The sequence below is a fragment of the Larimichthys crocea genome, chromosome XXII, assembly GCF_000972845.2.
Source record: "Larimichthys crocea isolate SSNF chromosome XXII, L_crocea_2.0, whole genome shotgun sequence".
NCBI lineage: Eukaryota > Metazoa > Chordata > Actinopteri > Sciaenidae > Larimichthys > Larimichthys crocea.
This window is the reverse complement of record NC_040032.1, coordinates 2383410-2401958: the sequence shown is the minus strand read 5'-3', so window position 1 is coordinate 2401958 and position 18549 is coordinate 2383410. Positions and strand designations below refer to the sequence as shown.

Here is an 18549-nt window from a genome sequence, read left to right as displayed (position 1 = left end):
TTGATTTAAAGGAAAAGCAAATGAGTATACAGAAATGACTTTGAATTCAAGTGTGCTCAGAGCCATATCTCAGAGAAGTCAGCTTAATTCTTTAAATTATGTAATTACTGTAGACATTGTGCATGGTTAGCATGGTCATAACAATGTTACCTGAAACAATAAAATGTAAAACTGGTAATTCGGTCTCTTTGTTTGAATTTGTTTGCATTCATCTGAGGGAAAGTTCACAACGATGAGTGAGGTGAAGAATGAGATGTGCAAAGAAACAAAACACACACGCATTGTTTAGTTGTAGTTCTGTATGTAATATTATTTATATACCTTATTTATGTCACTAGATTATTTTTACAATAACCTCTGTAACGTACGTGGAAATTAATTTTAAACTTTTAAAATCTGAGGGGGAAAGAATAGTTTGGAGGAAAATAACAAAACAGTGTAAGAGACAAAAGGAAGACACTTAGATGAACAAAATAAAGTAGGAAGGGTAAGAAATAATGTAAACAACAGGTAATTATGAGCAGATTAAGAATAGGGGAATAGAAAAGGAGACAATAGAGCATGTGTTCTTCTCATGCAGGAAATGTGACACAGGAGGAAGTGGTATGATTTGTTATAGAGTAGGAAACAGTGGATGAATAAAGACCAGAGGAAGCCAGTAATGCAACTAAAAGGATGCCAGCTGCTGTCACTGTAAAAACCCAAACACAGAGAAGAGGGAGGGGAAGAAGAGGAAGATTCCTCTCATGCCTGGAAAACATTGGGAGCACTGTGAGGGTCATGTTTTTTTTTTGTTTTTTTTTTTTAACTGGTGCTTCCAACACAATACAGCCATCACTGCTGAGGGGGAAACTAGAAGTGGCTGGAGCTGACCACTACCTGGCTGCGTGGACTATCAACAAAGGAGATGGTGGTTAACTTCAGGAAGACGCCTCAGACCACACCAGTGAACATCAAGGGATTGAATATCGAGATGGTGGGAGCATACAAATATCTGGGTGTTCACCTCAACAACAAACTGGACTGGGACGGAATTTAATAGTTAGTAAACATATAGAAAATAATAGAAGTGTTTTATGTGTAATACCATTGAATGGAATGTGTGTATGTTGTAATCTTTGGGATATATGAAAATATATTTGTATTAGAGAACAGAGAATAACACCCTTGATACTTTTCCACACTGTTTCCAAGCAGCATTTCCTTTATTCTTTCAAAATAAAACCATTCTCCTTTTTCTTTAAATATGTTATATCCTGAGTCTGTTGTAATTCACAAGCGCAACAGTAACATCATTTGATTTTATGAATCATATTTTAAGACTTTCCTTTTTGATAGAGCTTATAGTTTTATACCTTATTTTGTTGCATTGCATTGCATTTTATGACATTGCCCTCCGGGGCAGTAGGTGGCGCTCCAGCTTCGGTGTCCTGTGTCTAAACTCTTGAGGGGCGAGGGCCGGGCGCCGAGTGAGTAAGAGCGAGCAGCTCGTCTGTGTCGCACTCGGCTAATTGACGGCGTCGACGGTGTTCGGTAAGCGGTCGTTAAATGACACTTATTCGTCGTTAAGTCGTGATTTTGTGGTTTATTTAATTGTTTTGATGATTCATGTGTTACGTTTTGTGATTGTCATTTTCTGAGAGGTGTTTAAAGCAGCTGTATATCCAGGCCGGCTAACTTGGCCTTAGCAAACTCAGCGCTAGTAGAGCTAGCTCGACTCGTTTGCGTGTCTAAATATAAACGAGGCCGAGGATCCATTGTGCTGTTTTACTTCACGTCTTCGCGTCAGTGCCAGGCTTTCCACCTGGTGTAGGGTTTGTTTTCCCCCTCAGGAAGAATCTAATGACCGAGCCGCTTCGTTTTTTCAGCCAACCAGCCGCTAGTACCAAACATGGAAGCACGATCGTCCTCCAGGATTTAGTGACGACTCCAGGATCGTGTCCAACCTTCAGCCAGCTCACTTATGTTACTGCGTAAATAATACCATGTCATGTAATCTTATTTGGTTATAAATCAGCTGTCTCAATACTGCATACGATTATAAACAAAAACAAGGCCGCACAGTTTATTGAATTATCTCAGCGTGTGATAATCTGCGGCCGGACTAAATCTGTCGTCACATGCGTCAGGAGAAGTTGATCCAAGTAGCGTGAGCATGCGGGGACGTGTTTTTCTCTTATCTCGTGTCCTCTGTGTGCTGGACTGTAGATTAACTCAGACACCGACGAGTACCTGCTGTTATTTTAAGGTGGCAGTTTCGATCTCAGGTTTGCACAACACTGAGGACAGAAACGCTCCATGTGCGGGGAGCAGATTTGATCTGACTTGATTGCCCATTCTTGAGGATTATTATTTTCAGTAAAGCTGAGGAAATGTTTTAAATTCTTGGCTGTTTTTATTTTTATTTTTTTTAAATATGTTTTTGCAGCTGAGAACTTGAATGTTGTCAACTCCATCAGGCTTTCTCTGAGTCACAGAATATCTAAGAAAACGTGAGGGAAATATTTATATTTTTATTTTGTTGTCATAAATTCAATGTTTTATTTACCTGTATGATGTGTGCATTTTAGAAATCATACATATAAACCATTTCGAACTCAACCACAAACAAAACAGAATTTATCTAAATAAATAAAGTAATTACTCTTTTTCTAAAGAGAGAAGACTCAGAAATCACACATGGAAGTGTGTGTGGGTTGGGGGGCTGTTTTTATATCATTTATATTAGATCCTTTTGTTCGGATGACCGCTTTGCACACTCTTTTTCTCAGTCAGCTTTATGAGCTTGCTCACCCGGACTATTTAACCAGCAGCTGTGTCTTGTCAGAAGTTGATTAGTGGGTGGAATTTCTCACCTCTTTATTGCATTTGAGACCATCAGTTGTTGTTCGGAGGTAGTGTGGGCAGAAGATAAATGGCTCTATTCAACTCCTGTAGTAATCCATGTTATGACAAGGCCCACTTAACTAGACAAAGGGAAACATCAGTCCATTATTACTTTATTCATCAACAATGTGTCGTAAATGCAATCATAAAACCATCAAACACTCTAAAGAAACTGGCTCTCATAAGTATCGCCCATTGAAATGAAGATCAAGAGTTACCTCTGCTGTTCATTAGTTACAATTAACAGCACCTCAGATTAGAGTCCATATAAATGCTTCAGTGTTCAAGTAGCTGACACCTTCAATCAAGTCTTAATGGTTACTGCATAGAAACCACTACTGAGGGAGACCAATAAGAAACCAAAAGAATGGATATTAGACCAGTGGAAATTTGAATGGTATCTGCATGTGTGGTTCCCACTGTAAAATATGGAGGAAGAGACAGCTCATCTATCTCTATTTATTTATTTATTTATTTATTTTTTGTCCTTTAGATTATTCATTTCCTTCTAAAGATGGTCCGGCCACATTTTGGACCACCACGTCTGAAGCCAAGGTAATATCTCACATACTTTGGTGTTATGTTCATGATTGTTGAACATAACACCAAAATCTTTTGTTATTGGTACTGATACATGTTTTAAGCTGGCAAACTGATAATATTATCAAATGGGCATTATGTGTTCTAATCCACCAACTTCTGCTTTTTCTTGTCCTTCATTAGACCTTATGGAGATGGTCATGGTATTGGTCCACATGAAGGCAATTACAACCCAAACTCAAAGAATCGTAGAGATGTACAGGGCGACTGCCCAGGAAAGGCCCCTTTTCACTGGAGAGACTCCAGAGGTAGAGGACGACCCCCTATTGTCAGAAGAGTCCCCCTAATGGGAGAGCAGAGAGAGCCACGTTTCAATCATAGGAGGTCCCCGAATCATGATAACTTTCAATCATATCCTCCCAAAATGGAATCACACCACAGCCAGAGGAGGTCTTCACCATCTAGACCAAACCGCCCCCCCCATGTCCAACATCAGTCATCTTCTCGCAGTCCTGCGCAAGGATCCCAGAATCATAGAGGTCCACCTTTCCATGGCCACCCTTCAGGTCACAGATCACCCTCCCCAAGACAGTTTCACAACCACCCAGCTGACAGGAGGCCAGGCTCAGCACCACCCTATCGGGGGTCTTTCAGGGGCCATAAAAGGCAGCCAGGTTTTCAGCATCAGGAGCAACGGAGTCGTGAACCTCGAGGGAATTTCAGCCCCAGAGAAAGGCCCTATGAGCACTCGGGTCATGGCATGAAATGCTGGAATGAGGCTGGATCGTTCTCTCATCCACAAAATGGAGAACACGGACCCTCTGGGGGCCCCAGAGAGATGCATGGGAGAGGCTCGATGCCAGAGAGGTACAGGAGTGAAGCAGCAATCCCAGCTGGGTAAAATTATTAAAGAGGAGGCCTGAAGCTGGCCCAGTCCTCCCAGTCACAGGGGTCGTAATGATTACCTCTACTCTGCCCCAGCTCTTATTTGTTAGAGGGGATTAATGTGGGTCTGATGTAAATGTGGTTTCTCCTGCCATTGAGAGGAGTGTTACATCTGTAATTGCTTTACTTCTCCTACCTGTTTCATTCTGTCATGGCATTATGAAGGGGCCACATTGAGATAAAAGTTAAAAGTTCCGCCTCCCACTTAACATGGCAATGGATCTATCATTGTAATGATTTCTCTATTGTTTGATGGATATGCAGGTGGTCATCTGAGCAAGACTCCAGGCGGCAGCGTGGCCCAGGAGAGAGGCAGGCCAGCAGATCCCACAGTAGAGAGAGGGCACAAGATGTCCTTCACCTGCCCTCTTTCAGATCCCCCTCATGGAAGGGAGGTCCATCACCTTCATCCTCCTACCACAGGAGCCCACAGGAGAGGCAAGTGGCAGGACCCCACAAGAGGAGGATATCCGAGATCAGCATGCCCTCCTCAGACCATTCACTGGAGCTTGGCAATCCAAAACACCCCAGGAGAGGGAGACCCCAGCTGCTCAGTATTCCCAGGCCATTTGGTGGTAAACCTATGTCTTTTAGGGATAAACCTTACCAGGCGAGGAGTGGACAAGTCCAAGCGGAGTCTCTCATGAGACTGAGAATACCCCCATCTGTAAAACCCAGGCCTCGCCTGGGCGACCCTGCATCACGGGGAAATATCAGCTCTGTTCTCGCTATCAGGAAGAAACGCTTCCAGTCAAATTCATCTCCCCTGAAAAAGCTGGAATCAAGGAGTTCAGAACAGTCACCCTCAAGAGAAGAAAGCAGTACCAGCAAGTCTTCAAGAGACTCTGATACAAGCAAAGAACAGGTGGAGTCTCGCCGGTCCTTAAACACTCACAGGTACGGTATTTTCCTTCTAACTGTTCGCAGGGGCTTGATGATGATGATGATGATTAGGAGGTCAAGAAAGAATGTCTCTATGTGAAGGGGGTGCCAGCTGTGGAAAATGGAGATGTCGTGATGAGCTAAATGTGAAAACACTGATTCAGTTCATGAAAAAGTTTTCAAATCCGTCCATGTCTGCGTGCTGCCAATTTTTCAAAATATCTTCCTATGAAGCGGGCTGAAGAGAACGTATCTAAGTTATGCACAATATCAGTCAAGGCAGACTTTTAAAACCTGACAAATATGTTTAACGCCCTTGATGAGGAGTACGGAAAAAATAGTTTATCTGTGCTGTTGAAGAATTCCTTGTTTTTTTTGGCATTGAAAGCTTATGAAGGTGCTCTGCACCATGTAGGAAGACCCCATCGTCCTTGATAGGAAGCTGAAGTTACATGAAGTGTTTCTATAAGTGAAATGAGGACATGAAGAGGACTGCACCTCACATGACCCCATGAAATTGTTGGCAACACATCGGCATACTCTATCCTTGGGGAAAAGCGATGTATCAAATGAACATCCAGTGTTGAATGGTGACCGTCCAGAGCACGACCTAAAACAGCAGGCAGCAAAGTTACAAGTCAAGTGGCATGTTTATCTCATGGGATTTCCAAAAACTGTGCCGTGACACTTGTTTTACTGTGAGTGTAATGACTGTCAAGATGGATGTCGGCGACTATTTTTGACGGACGCCATAAAACGGAGAAGAGTGAGATTTCTGCAGCAGGAGGACACTACTAGCCACCATCAGTTAGTTGACTTTTTTACAGAAATAATTTTTTCTATTCATGACTCCATTGTTTAGGCACATTAAATTACCTATATTTTTTTTATTATAAAGTTCTAAAGTAGTTAGACTTTAAACAACATTTAAAAGAAGTTAAAGTCCAAGCAATTCTTTTGACTTTTGACAGCACACCAGTCCCTGTATTCAGGAATTTGTATCTTCATGCTTTCATCAGACCGGACCTGGAATAATGCCCAATTCATATACACAGAAGTGGAATCTGGAAGTGGAAATTGTGAACGGAAGTGAACGAACGAATGCCAGAGGGATTGGATTATCAAAACAAATGCACAACTCTGCAACACTTGAAGTGTGAAACCGTGTAAATGGAGCTTCATTCCCAAAGAACAAAGAGGAGTCGAACTGCTACTACTTTCAGTCCGCACAATGTATCTGAGCACTGGAATTTTTTTTTGCTAATCATCAGTCACAAGAACATATTCAAATTTCATCGAGCATCAAGAATGTCAAAGTTGGAGAATTCTCTTAAAAGACATGCATCAAGGATGATAACGTCAACTTCTACAGGAGTTGAATCTGCAACCATAGAGCTGCAATACGGCCACCTCTATTTTATTCATAACTACAATGCAGGCACTGAAACATGCCCCAATGTGCCATTTTAAATGGCTGGAATAGATAGTGTATGAAGTGCCCGAGAAAACCACATCAAACTCTAAAATGGACAAGACAAAAACAATGAAACAAGATAGATAATGGATTTAAACTAGACAAAACAAGGTGAAAAGAGATTGCATCAGTGGTCAAACTTCCAACTTGATACTACTTGGGGACCGAAGCAAGATCAGTTTGGTCTTAACATAACATTATCCATGTGAATGCATTTTGGCTGGATCCACCGTCAGCGTGTGCTGTGGTCCGTTATCCCGATATCTAATCTGACGTGTGACCTAAATGTAGACGTGTATCGTCAACCTGAGGAGATCAGAATATTCAGTAGTTGCTTAAAAAGGCTAATGCAACCAAACTCCGTGGTACAAAAAATGTCTTACCCAAACCTGTGCATGTCAACATTGAAGCCATTGAACGTGTGATGGACAAAAGATGTTCTCAATCGGTTCTCCTTAATTCCACTTCAACTTCAAACTACCATACTAAGAAGAAAAGGGAGGACTGTGCTAGCTCCTCGACTGTTTAAAACCAATCAGACGATCATCTCTATTAAATTCCTGTCCCAGATTTTAGGAAGAGCGGGAGATCTTGTGGGCACTGTAAATCTTTGAAGTAACTTTCCTTGGAACGTGGACCTCATAGACAGGCACACTGGATCATCTCTCAAAACTACTGTTGAGCTGTGGAAGCTGTTAAGCTGACGTAATCACCAACTTTGTCATGTTAAGCCATTCACTTCAGCACTACTGTCTCCAAGATTCAAATCTCCATCTGCTCTCTGATGTGCACCTTGTGAAACCATTTGAAAGATTGATTGAAGATAACTGAAGAACAAAACCCGTGCTTCTGAGAGAGGGATGAGAGAAGATTTGGTGATGTGATCTAGACCGATATCTATCTAAAGTTCTCCAAGATTTGCCCATCTAACAATTACTGAGTAAATGAAGAGAGCTCAGATTGAATCAGGGTACAAAATAGGAGTAAAGAAGCATGGACATTCCATGGTTTTTGTAAGTACCCATATGTGAGCTTTCTGATCATTTGTCTGCCTGCTACACACTGCTGTTCATTACTGCTTTATATTGCATTGCTACATTGACTGGGTAAATGTATTTCTTTAAACCCTGATATTTTAAACGATGTGTTAATGTATCCAGGCTATGATGAGCCTCACATAAAGTTTGGATAGGAATGCTGATTAACACTCTCCCCTCACTCATCTTTCGGCAGATCTTCTCCCATAGAGAAACGTGACCTGGTAGTCTTGTCCCACTGGCCACCTGGGCCGAGCACCTCCTCAAAGGACGACTCGTCTCCGAAAGCTTATAGTCCAAAACCAAAGACCGGTAAGTGGATTATTTTTTTTTTTGTCACCTTTGTATTGTAATGGCAGTCCAGGAGCCAGTATCTATCATTTTAGATCACTTTATTTTTCTGTATGTTTTTTAAAATGTTTATTTAGACATTTTAAAGCTTCAGCTATAAAGATTATTACATCTTCTCCCTTTTTTTTTTTTGTAGAACACTGTTCAGATGATGATACTGCAGCAAACAGCAGACTGTCAAGGATGAATGACTCCAGATCATCACCCGAAGACCGAAAACGGGACTATTTGGATAAGAGGATGTTCAGGTACAAGTCTGAGAAAGAAGGTTCTAATCTTTAGAAGTGCAGTTTGATATTTTTGTGCACTATGTCCTCTTTCTGATCTTCTTTTTATTATGTTTTTTTCAGGCCATTTAATAATATGATGCAGGACAACCACAGGCCTTGGAGGCCATTCAGAAGACCAGGACCAGGACCCAGACCTGGACCTGGACCCGGACCCGGACCTATGCAGGTGAGGGAAACATGTACAGCCCAAGAAAGACTGTGCACGACTGAGCTTGTTCATTTCTATCTGGCAATTCATATAAATACAAATGCAAATAGAGTAAATAAGACGTGCTGTCAGAAGAGGTTTGCTGCTGAGTCGTGACATATTTTTTGGGCGGCAGAAAGCTTAACACTCACTTATTGCTCTCAAAAATTGGAGCCATATGATCAGAGTTGAAATATGTACTGTGTCAGTTGTTGCTTGTTTTGGAAGCATGTTTTCTGTACTCAGACTTCACCATTGTTTTACAGAGACCAAGGTTCACTGGTGGTCCGAGGAATATGGCCCCTGATCTGTCTGGAAATGTTAGAAGACCGCTCATGGTATGCATACCCTTTTCAGGAATCGCTTTGTTCCCCTTTTGAAATGTTAAATAATTGTCTCTGCTTTCACAATAACTAATATTTGTATTTCTTGTGTTTAATCAGGAGAGCTTAGTGCCACGTCCCTTTCCAAAGAGACCGGTGTTCAGAAAAACTCATAGCATCATGTCCAAATACCGCACCATGAGAGTGATGCGCCAGCGTCCCCCGTACAACCGAGGACCCAACCAGCCACGCTAGAGATATTCTCTGGTAAGTTATCCACATGGTTTGACTGTTATGGGACAAAATGGCAATTTCTTCATCATGACTATCACAACAAAGCAATGGTTAATTTATTGTTGTGTTCTCTTGATCTCAGCACAGGCCTTGCATTCTGCAGACACAGACTGAAAAATCTCCAGATGTTTGCTGCTGGGTGTACTGCACAAACTCCTTTCACTACAGTCCCAACCTGCCTATATATCGTGAAAGTGCTGTTGCTTAACTTTGTTCTCTACTACAAGTGTTCAGTCGTACCTTTTTGAAGTACTGCAGTGCTTTTTTTTTTTTATATTTGGACATTGTAACATGATCTTAAATTATGCTGTCCTTTTTTTTGTTTGTTTGTTTGTTTTTTTTGTTTTGTTTTTTCACTGCTTGTAATCTTGGCAGTCTTTCTTTTCTTTTTTCTTTTTTAAATTTTTTTTGTCGTTGCAACAGCATTTGATTTTAAGTCCATAAAATGTTTACTTTAATATATCTTTTTTTTTTTTTTTTTTTTTTGTAAAGACTTATCACATGAGGATTTTGATTAGAACCCGCTGCTTGTCGAATGGCGCAACTACTTGTATAATCCTGTTTAGTTTGTTGTTTGAGACTTGAAATAAAACTGGACTTAACAAGCTCTCGTGAGGTGTTTTTGATTGGTCAAAGGACAGAATCATTTCATCAAAAATACTCGTTTTTAGGAATTCTGAACCTATAATTCAGTATGTTTAACATGATCATGCCATCTCTGTTTTATTTATTTATTTTTTTGTAATTTATTTTAAAGATTTATTCCATGACTCCAAGAAGATCATTTAAATGATTCGGAGTTTTTTTTAGACTTGAGTGTGAAACCAGAAGTTAATCTTGACTTCAAACATTCATTAGCATCTTTTCTGAATTTCACTTCTTTTTAACCCCATACCTCCTGTTTGTATGTAAGACTCTTAAATTCGAGCTGAGATTAAAAAAAAAAAAACCCTGATCATGTTATCAGGGTATAATACAACTGATCTCCAAGGCTAAATAATACCATAATTTGAAGCAACTAAAACATGTCAGATGAGTTCAGAAAATGACTAACTTTGAAACAGAGAGATGAATTTCTCTCTCCACTCAGGGTGGCTTCAGTGTGTCATTGAGCCACCCTTTAAGGACCGCCCCAAAAAATCCTGGATGAAAACTGTTTTAACCTCCAACTCCACATTTTAGTAATATATCGTTTGAAGTCTTTTCACATGTTTTCAGCAACTATTTTCCAATATTTTTAATGCATTTTATTGTGTTGGCTTTACACAGACTTTAAGTACTCTATCCAAACTGTTACTGAGTTTTCACAATAGATCCAAATCATCAGCCTTCCTGCCCAGTCTGAACATCAGTTCTTGTATAACCGCACTCCAGTTTAGCTCTTGTAAACACGACACTCGCCCTTCACTCTGTGACTCCCACGCCTCTGCCCCCGGTGATATTTGTGAGCAGAGTGGAGCTCCTCTTTGCCCCTGCTAAACATAGACAGTATCGCTCTTCATCACAACATACTGCGGGTTACAATGGACGGTGTCGTGTTACCACAGATGCTGCTGTATCTCACCAGTGACGCCGACCAAACAAGGTGAGAGTGCACCAGATCCTTGACTGTAACTGACATTAATGTTATTGCTTTATTCTGTTTTCTTCTGGCTGTATGATCTGTCACTGTGATCCTTTCTGTGTGTCGGTTCTGGCATGTGTTGCTCATTTGTTCACTGCTGTGGCATGAGAGACAGCTGCTTCTACTGTACCAGCCAAGTTTAGCTCCTCGCTTTGATAAGGAATTATCTCAGTCTACAAGCTGAAATAGCTGTTGTGTTATGACAGGCACAGGTAATAATTAAACATATAATTACTGTTTTTTTTTCAGTTCCTTAATGGCATGACGTGAGACTGCACTGAGCCTGTTCTTGTTGATTTCTCCTCTACTAATTTGCTCCAATCTGTCATTTGTAGATGACAGATTTTTCTGTCTGTCTGTATGCCTTTCTGTTGTGATGGGCAGCTATAGCTCAGTCCTCATCCCCGGTAAGCCTTGCAGCTATTGCCGTCTGTTGTCTGTCGCATCGTAATTCAAAATACCACTATTACTACTATTCATTCTCCATTTCTTTCAAAGAGACAGAAGAGTTTGATTCAATCGTGTCAATTGCGGAGAAGCTGAATGAGCAGGTAGCTCATGCTTCAGACTCTGGGAAGTATGCACTCTTTATAATAGAATTACGTGTACTACTACTGTTTGAAAAAGAGTGTGTGGTTGGATCTGTTTGTGTCCCATCTGACCTTGGGATAAATTTAACTTGTCTAAGCTGCCTCATACCAACACGGAGAGCAGCAAAAGATATCTACTTAAACTCCTTACTTGAAAGGTTAAAAGAGAGAAATAAAAGTTAGATTTTCTGAAATTTACTGACTTAAATGCCACGTCTTAGGAGACACCAACAAATGTTGACTTTTTCCATCCTTACAATGGATAAAGTATCCTTTAAATGTCTCAAACAAACTTACAGGTAACGCTCATGATGGAGGAGGAAAGAAAAGAAAACCAGCAGGAAGAGCTAAACTCTTTAACACTTGAAGGAAACGGTCAGGAAACAAGTCAAAATGAGTCCGCCGTGCCTGTAAGTGTGAAGGAAAACGCTTCAAATTCAAATGAATATCTCACACTTTTGTTGTGTTGTCAGCCAAGTCATGTTGGATCTCCACAGGCCGCAGTCCCCCAAAGTGTGCCCGCGCAGTCCTTCTCCCATCTCCTACCAAAGGCTCTCTCTGCCGTGCTGCACCCAAAACTGCCATCAGGCCCTGACCTCGACCCCCAGCACAGCAGAGATCCAGCTAAACACACTCGACCGAACCTGGAACAACTGCAGACAGAGCTGAGAGACCTGAGGGACCAGTTTGATCAAATAAAGAGTCAGCACAAGTATGGCTTTGTTAATGTGTTCTCTGTTAAACATGTTTGTACAACCTAGCAGGTGACATCCCCGCCTCACTGCCTCTGTTATACTTTAAATCACGAGAGTCTTTTGCTGCACTAATTTAGCAATTATTTTGTGTTCCAGCAAAGAAATTAAACTGCTGATGAATGAGCTTGATGAGGAGAAAAGGATTCGCTTGACTTTACAGGTGTGGCATGAGTTCTATTTGAAATAATAATATAACAGTTTTTAAACTGAGCAAATGACTTCAAGGTAAGAATATTAGACTGATGCTTTGACTGCTCTGTTTCAGATGGAGATTCAACGTATGAAGAAGCACATGTATAAATGAGTGGAGTAGAGATCCTAATTTGACAAGATGTACACATCTCTGATAAATCATTCATGCTCAAGTTATCATATTATTAGATTTTTCTTACACTTTATATACTTATTTTGTTGGACTGCCAAATGTGCTGGCCAAGTGGACTGAGTCACTGTTGGAAGTGCAAAGGTGAGGCACAGTGGGAGCACACTTACACTGAGAGGACTATCTGTTGACCAGTGGGCAGCCATGTTATACATTCAGTTTGTTTTATGTATTTCTGTAGATGAACTCATCCTGAGGTGGTTTCTAATGTTTTCTTAAGTGTTTCAATGTTCCGAGGTTTGATTTATTATGAATGTTATTAAGATGTTTTGGAGATGTTGGATTCATTTTATTTTTTCTTTAGCCATTAACCTGCAGCCATGGGGGCTCAGCTATTGTTTGTTTGTGCAGGTGTATTTTTCAGTTTGTTACATGGTATGGAAAAAATGACTGACCAAGCTGTCGATTGTTAATTTTAAACTCATTAAAATGTTGGCCATCATTGATAGATTTGACAGATTTAACTGATAATAAGGATTTATATATATATATATATACATACAAATAAATACAGTTATGTAAAAAAAATCTATGTTTCAAATCATTCATTTAGGACTCTACAAAATAATACATCTGGAATAGTCTTACTAAACTGCGAACTTGGCTAAAACTGACATCACTGTTGTCATTTTCAGAACTGAGAGAAGACAAGAAGAATATAAACATCCACTGTTCTTTTAACACCAGCCTCAATGTTGTTGTTGTAGTCACATTACGGAGATTCATCTCAAATGTCTTCATCATCACAGTGTTTGCGATTAATTCATTTCCAAAATGCATCAATAAAAAATGAAATCTTCTTACATTTTTTACAAGTGAAATGTAAAACTTTTCTTTAAAAAAACAACAAAATAGATTCTCATATAAACAGAACACATAATATATCACATATCATTTTTAGGTCACAAATGATCACAATGCTGCCATTATGCTGTTGTCGCAGTGTAAACCACCAGAGGAACTGAAGAGTCAGCTGAATCTCTTCCAGCACGAGTGGTGAAATCTAATTTGGTCTCAGAAGTTGGATTCTTCACAGGGGATGGGCCTGAAGGTGACCTCTTTGCCCTCCTCAAGAATGACATCATAGCGACAGAGAGGCCTGTGAGGGACGAAGACAATATTATTTTAAATCTAAGGGAAAGTAAAAACGATGAGTCAAATAGTTTAAATTGTAAGAGTCTGCGTACCTCTTCTTTCCCTCCAGATGTGTTAGACGGAGTCGGAGAACACGGAGCTTATATTTGGGCTTGAACGCGTTCCCAGTGGAGAATTTAAAGGAGACTTTTTTCACCAACTGGATATCTTTGTCAAACTGGGCAAACAACTTGGTTTCTGTGTAGCTCTTAAACTTCAAAGCTTTGCTGATAAGAAAAAAGAAACACATTACTGAGAGATGAATAACAGACGAACAAAGAGAAGTCATGGGGCAATATGACAAATAAATAACTTACTGGTCAATGGTTGCCACTGCTTCTTTACCATCATCACCATGAAGTTTAACAGTAATGTATCCCCAGCGCTCATCTTTATTCCATATGACCACATCCACCGTGTAGCCTGTCACTGAGAGAGGACATTCACATATTTGTTCAAATACTAGTATAATATGTTGAAATGAAATGATACTGGCTCAAATCATCCTCATGAATGAAATATAAATCAGACGAAGTTGGAATTCATTTTGAATTTTTGTCTTATTTTATACACGTCATTCATCCACATGTGCATTCAGTGAATATGTGCTCCCCAAGATTTACCATAGTGCAGTAGTTATTTGAGAAAATCACTGCAGCCTTGAATTGGTTAGTGTAATCATCCCTCTTCTTCATATAAGTAATAAATAATGCATTTTCAATGCAAGTGGCTGTTTTGGGCAAAAAATGCATTCCAAAATTCACCTGAAGCGAATATGAGGCTTCATCAGACTGAGATACATACATCTAATGTCTGTTTCCCTCTTTGTGTTAGTACATGAAGTCAGCGTTAGCACTGTCACCTCACAGCAAGAGGCTTCGCCGGTACTCTGGCTTCCTGACATGCACTTAACAGGTTGAATTGGTTGTATTTTCTTTTTTCTTTGAATCCACTGACCATAGACAAGTCTTAAACATTTGCATTTTTAACCATCTAAGGGGTAGAAGCTCTCTTTCATATTTTTTTTAGATATTACTAATACATGTCTACATTCCACATTAGGGGAATTTATAATTCACATTGGAATTAAAGCGTCTCACTGTGTGTTTCTGATTATGATTTGTAGTTTTCGGTTACTTACTGCAGAATGGAGAAACGGAATTTGTGGTGAAGAACGTTTTTGTTTGGCCAAGTTTCAGCAGGACATCTCTCCACTTTGTGATATCATAACCTGGATTTGAGTGAAACAACAACATCATATTAACTGCATTGTTCGATTCTTCTTTTTTTTTTTTCTTTTGACAACTAAAAATGAAAATGAAATTGAAAATGAAATTTCATAACTGTCCATCAGCTTGACAAAAGTCTTTGAAGTGAAAACTGAAGCAATGTATGTTCTTTATTACTACGAGATAATTAAAGTACCAACCAAAGACAGGACATCCAGCAGAACCAAATGAGTCGCAGTTCAAACACTTCCCATCTAGAAACTCTTTGTAAGAGGAGCAGGGGAAGGCCTTATGAGTGCAAGTTTGATTCACAGAGTCAAGGTAGAGAAACACTGATCTCTGGTGGTCGCATTTAAAATATTTTGTTCCTGTAAGGGGACAGAAAGGGGACTGTTACCAAACAGTTCCAGTTCTCATTCACTAAGATAAACCACCAGCAATTTGATAGTGGTATTATACACATTTTTCGTATCATTTTAAAGACCTTACCAGAAAGGATGGTCCTTGGGCAGCCAGGTTGGTCTGCTCCTCCATTGGCATAGAAATCAATGTGACCTAAAGGTTCTCTGAAGCCCAGGGCTGTAAACATAGTCAGCACATGACAATAACTGAATTTTACACACACAAATCCTCCCCAAATTTAAAACAATGTCTATGAAGTATTTCAGTTTTACTGACCGTCCATGTCCGTGTGCAGGACATCCACAAACTGGGCATTTGTGGGGTCCAGTCTGTCCTCTTTAGACGTGCCAGTAAACTGTGGCCCAGCAGGATCCAGAGCTGCAAACATCACATCAGTAGAGCTTCACGTTTATTCCCCAATACAACAATAACAAGAAAAACTATTGGGCAGACTGAAATGTTCATCTTATTTGAAAGACTTTGACTTTTTGTCTCAATGATCTTTTATTAAATTTCTTACACAGAGAGATTTATTTTTGTATTTATCTAACGCCTAATGGTGACTCTTTGGCAAAACTTGAACTGTGATATGTTACTGCACCTCAGCCATGACCAAAATGCTTCATACACTCAATCACATTGGCCAAACTCTGTATCATTAGTTACTGAATTTTAGCGATAAAAGTTTATTTAAGTGTCAATGTTATATAATTATTATTGTTAATGATCTAATTACTTGAATTCATGTCAAACTCTTACCTGTAATTCTTCCAATAGACCCATTCAGGTTGGCACCTACAAAGCCTGATATATGAGCACCGAGGCTGACTCCGATCATGTGGATGGAGCTCAGAGAGGAGCCGTGTTCCTGAAAAGATCAGTCATTAACATTGTTACACACAACACAGTCAGTATGGAATTTCTATCCAAAAACAGCAGAGGTGGTCACAGAGAGGTGTTGGATACATCTCCTACCTGCATCTTCTTAATAAAAGCAGTGAGGTTGTCAGCTGCCTTGTGTGTGTTCTCCACTGCCTTAAAATAATTCACATTAGCAGCTCCATAGTTCCAGTCAACTACTATGATGTTAACATCTTCTCTGGCCAGCACCATCTCCGTGATGTTCTGTAACCACATTGGTGGGGATCCAGTGGGCCGATACCCATGAATAATGAATGTGGTTGGTCTGGACAGGTTAAACTGGGGGTGGGCGTGCAGGTTGGTGTGGGACATCAGGGTGCCACAGGTGACATTATCCCTGGTGTACAGCAGCAGCCTAATTTTGAGGCTGGTTCCAATGATTGCATGACTGAGACCTAGATCTGTAAATTCGTCACATCCCTGAGCTGAGAGTAAGGGCGAGGGGGAAAAAAAGGGAGGAACAGAAAGGTGTGGTTAGTAGAGGATGACAAAAAAGATGACTATTTTTAACAAGCATTGCTCAAGAAAGTTCTTTGGAAACCTTTGAATATTCATCATCCAACTTTTCTGCCATCATCAGTGACATAATGCACACAAGACTAAGTGTGGGAGTATTATAAAAATACTAGGTTAAAGCTGTCTACAACTAGAAAGACAAATCATGAGAAAGGTTGACTAAGTCTTACACTGGCAGAAGTTGTAGTCATGACAACCAGTAAGTATGAAAACAGTGACAATGAAAATGAAAACAATGATACGCAAGACAGACTATGGTGTTTCACTTCATTTCGTAATATTAAACAATCTGATCATTAGGCAACAGAAACTTCTACTACTTGACAATTGAGAAAAAAGGGAATTATAGTTAAGACATTAAAAAACAAACACTTATTTCTGTTTCTACTAAGAGTTATAGAAGAGAATGAGGTTGTGTTTACAACAAGATGATGATTTTGATCTGAACTGGCCGTCACACCTAGATCGATTTTTCCCTCTTGCTCTCTTCTTTACATTTTGTAAACATCACACACAGAGTTTTCATCGCCGAATAAAAAAAAAATACAAATGAACAAGCATATTCACACAGTGAATTTCATGTTCTGCTTAGATGGTAGATTTATAGCATCACATTTATGAAATGTCATCAGCTGCTATCAGTGACATTAAACATAGATGTATACATATACAGTCTGTCAGCTGAGAGCCTTGTCAATAGTGCCTTTGTCTTCACAGTGACGGATGTTTAAATATTAGTTTCTCAACTGTTGCTCAACTGTCTTTTTTTTCTCAGTACACTTGCTATACCTGCTACCAAAACTGTGTCTGTGTGGGTGTGTGTATGTGTGTATGTGTGTTTACAGACAGCATATTCACATTTCAGCATATCTTTCTGCGTTTACCTTTGTATATTTGAATAGTTATCAGCAGCTGTAGTGCCAGATAGTAGTGCCACAGGAACATACTTTACACCAGCTCGCGTAAATGATCTGTAAGGACACATATCACAGTGAGACCATAAAACTACACTAGTCAGACAAAAAAAAAAAAAACATAATATAGTACATAACACGGCTGACACAACAAAAGAAGGAAGCTGTCCTAACCCTTCAGTTTCTTTGACACTGAATAACAATGATGAAAATCTCACTGGTCCGAAGCAAAGCAAAGAGATCAGTTACTTATCCACTGAAACTGGTCATGGTTATGGTCATATGGGTAACTTGAAGACTGACAATCTGTTTCTGCCTCCACCCACTTGTTATTACATGTTATTCATGTCAACCAATGACATTGTGTTTGTAAGCGAAACTGAAATCTGCAGAAATCTGGTCGACTAAGTTCTTCTGCTACAGTAGAGTCCTCATGTTATTGTTCAGTGTCTGCCTTAGGTTTAACCTTAACCAATCTGCCAACAGTGAGAAAGTATATTGTGTCTTCATTGTTTTTAGTGTCTTACCTTTGCTGTGGGATATTGTTTTCTGCTCAGTTCCTGTGTGAAAGGTTCAGAATGTTGCACGTTGTCCTGTGTTTGCAGCTCCACATATTTAGGCAGCGTTCAGGAAGTGAGAGGAGGAATACCAAAGCAGTCCTCATTCTCAATCCTCCCGCCCCGCATGTTCTCACCGAGATAACCACACCCCTTGCCCCAGGTCATTGTGTTCACAGGTGAAACATTCCTTTGAAGTCACTCCTGAACCGGTTATGTCTGTTTTATTCATTTCCACTGAACTTGACTTGGATTTGCACAAACAACCTAGTTTCTGTTATTGAACCAATTCGTATTCATATGCAGGAAATCAGAG

General features: G+C 39.9%; 3 protein-coding genes across 6 annotated transcripts; 2 read left to right on the top strand and 1 right to left on the bottom strand.

Moving 5' to 3' along the window:
* Nucleotides 1-1425: 1425 nt before the first annotated feature.
* On the top strand, nt 1426-9816 carry LOC104924584 (serine/arginine repetitive matrix protein 1). Of its 2 annotated transcripts, none has more exons than XM_019253181.2 (10): nt 1426-1533; nt 3380-3441; nt 3610-4293; nt 4636-5268; nt 7961-8076; nt 8252-8363; nt 8466-8571; nt 8859-8930; nt 9036-9182; nt 9297-9816. In XM_019253181.2, exons 2-9 carry the CDS (start codon nt 3401-3403, stop codon nt 9168-9170), a joined length of 1899 nt encoding a protein of 632 aa, XP_019108726.2. In that variant the 5' UTR covers nt 1426-1533; nt 3380-3400; the 3' UTR covers nt 9171-9182; nt 9297-9816. The 2 variants fall into 2 exon arrangements, with proteins under 2 accessions (XP_019108726.2, XP_010736280.2); XM_010737978.3 differs by having other exon boundaries at nt 9292-9816.
* Nucleotides 9817-9924: 108 nt separating this feature from the next.
* On the top strand, nt 9925-12970 carry si:dkey-71d15.2 (SH3 domain-containing kinase-binding protein 1). Of its 2 annotated transcripts, none has more exons than XM_010737979.3 (7): nt 9925-10794; nt 11169-11240; nt 11332-11384; nt 11723-11833; nt 11921-12135; nt 12275-12338; nt 12444-12967. In XM_010737979.3, the coding sequence occupies exons 2-7, from the start codon at nt 11210-11212 to the stop codon at nt 12480-12482; spliced, it is 513 nt and encodes a 170-aa protein (XP_010736281.3). In that variant the 5' UTR covers nt 9925-10794; nt 11169-11209; the 3' UTR covers nt 12483-12967. The 2 variants fall into 2 exon arrangements, with proteins under 2 accessions (XP_010736281.3, XP_019108727.2); XM_019253182.2 differs by lacking the exon at nt 9925-10794 and adding an exon at nt 10801-11045 and having other exon boundaries at nt 12444-12970.
* Nucleotides 12971-13006: 36 nt separating this feature from the next.
* On the bottom strand, nt 13007-18358 carry lipia (lipase, member Ia). Of its 2 annotated transcripts, none has more exons than XM_010737981.3 (11): nt 18204-18358; nt 17647-17733; nt 16301-16671; nt 16085-16193; nt 15602-15703; nt 15413-15502; nt 15124-15291; nt 14836-14925; nt 14012-14123; nt 13748-13921; nt 13007-13659 (listed from the first exon to the last, which is right to left on the bottom strand). In XM_010737981.3, exons 2-11 carry the CDS (start codon nt 17705-17707, stop codon nt 13575-13577), a joined length of 1362 nt encoding a protein of 453 aa, XP_010736283.2. In that variant the 5' UTR covers nt 17708-17733; nt 18204-18358; the 3' UTR covers nt 13007-13574. The 2 variants fall into 2 exon arrangements, with proteins under 2 accessions (XP_010736283.2, XP_010736284.2); XM_010737982.3 differs by lacking the exon at nt 18204-18358 and adding an exon at nt 17851-18007.
* Nucleotides 18359-18549: the final 191 nt, after the last annotated feature.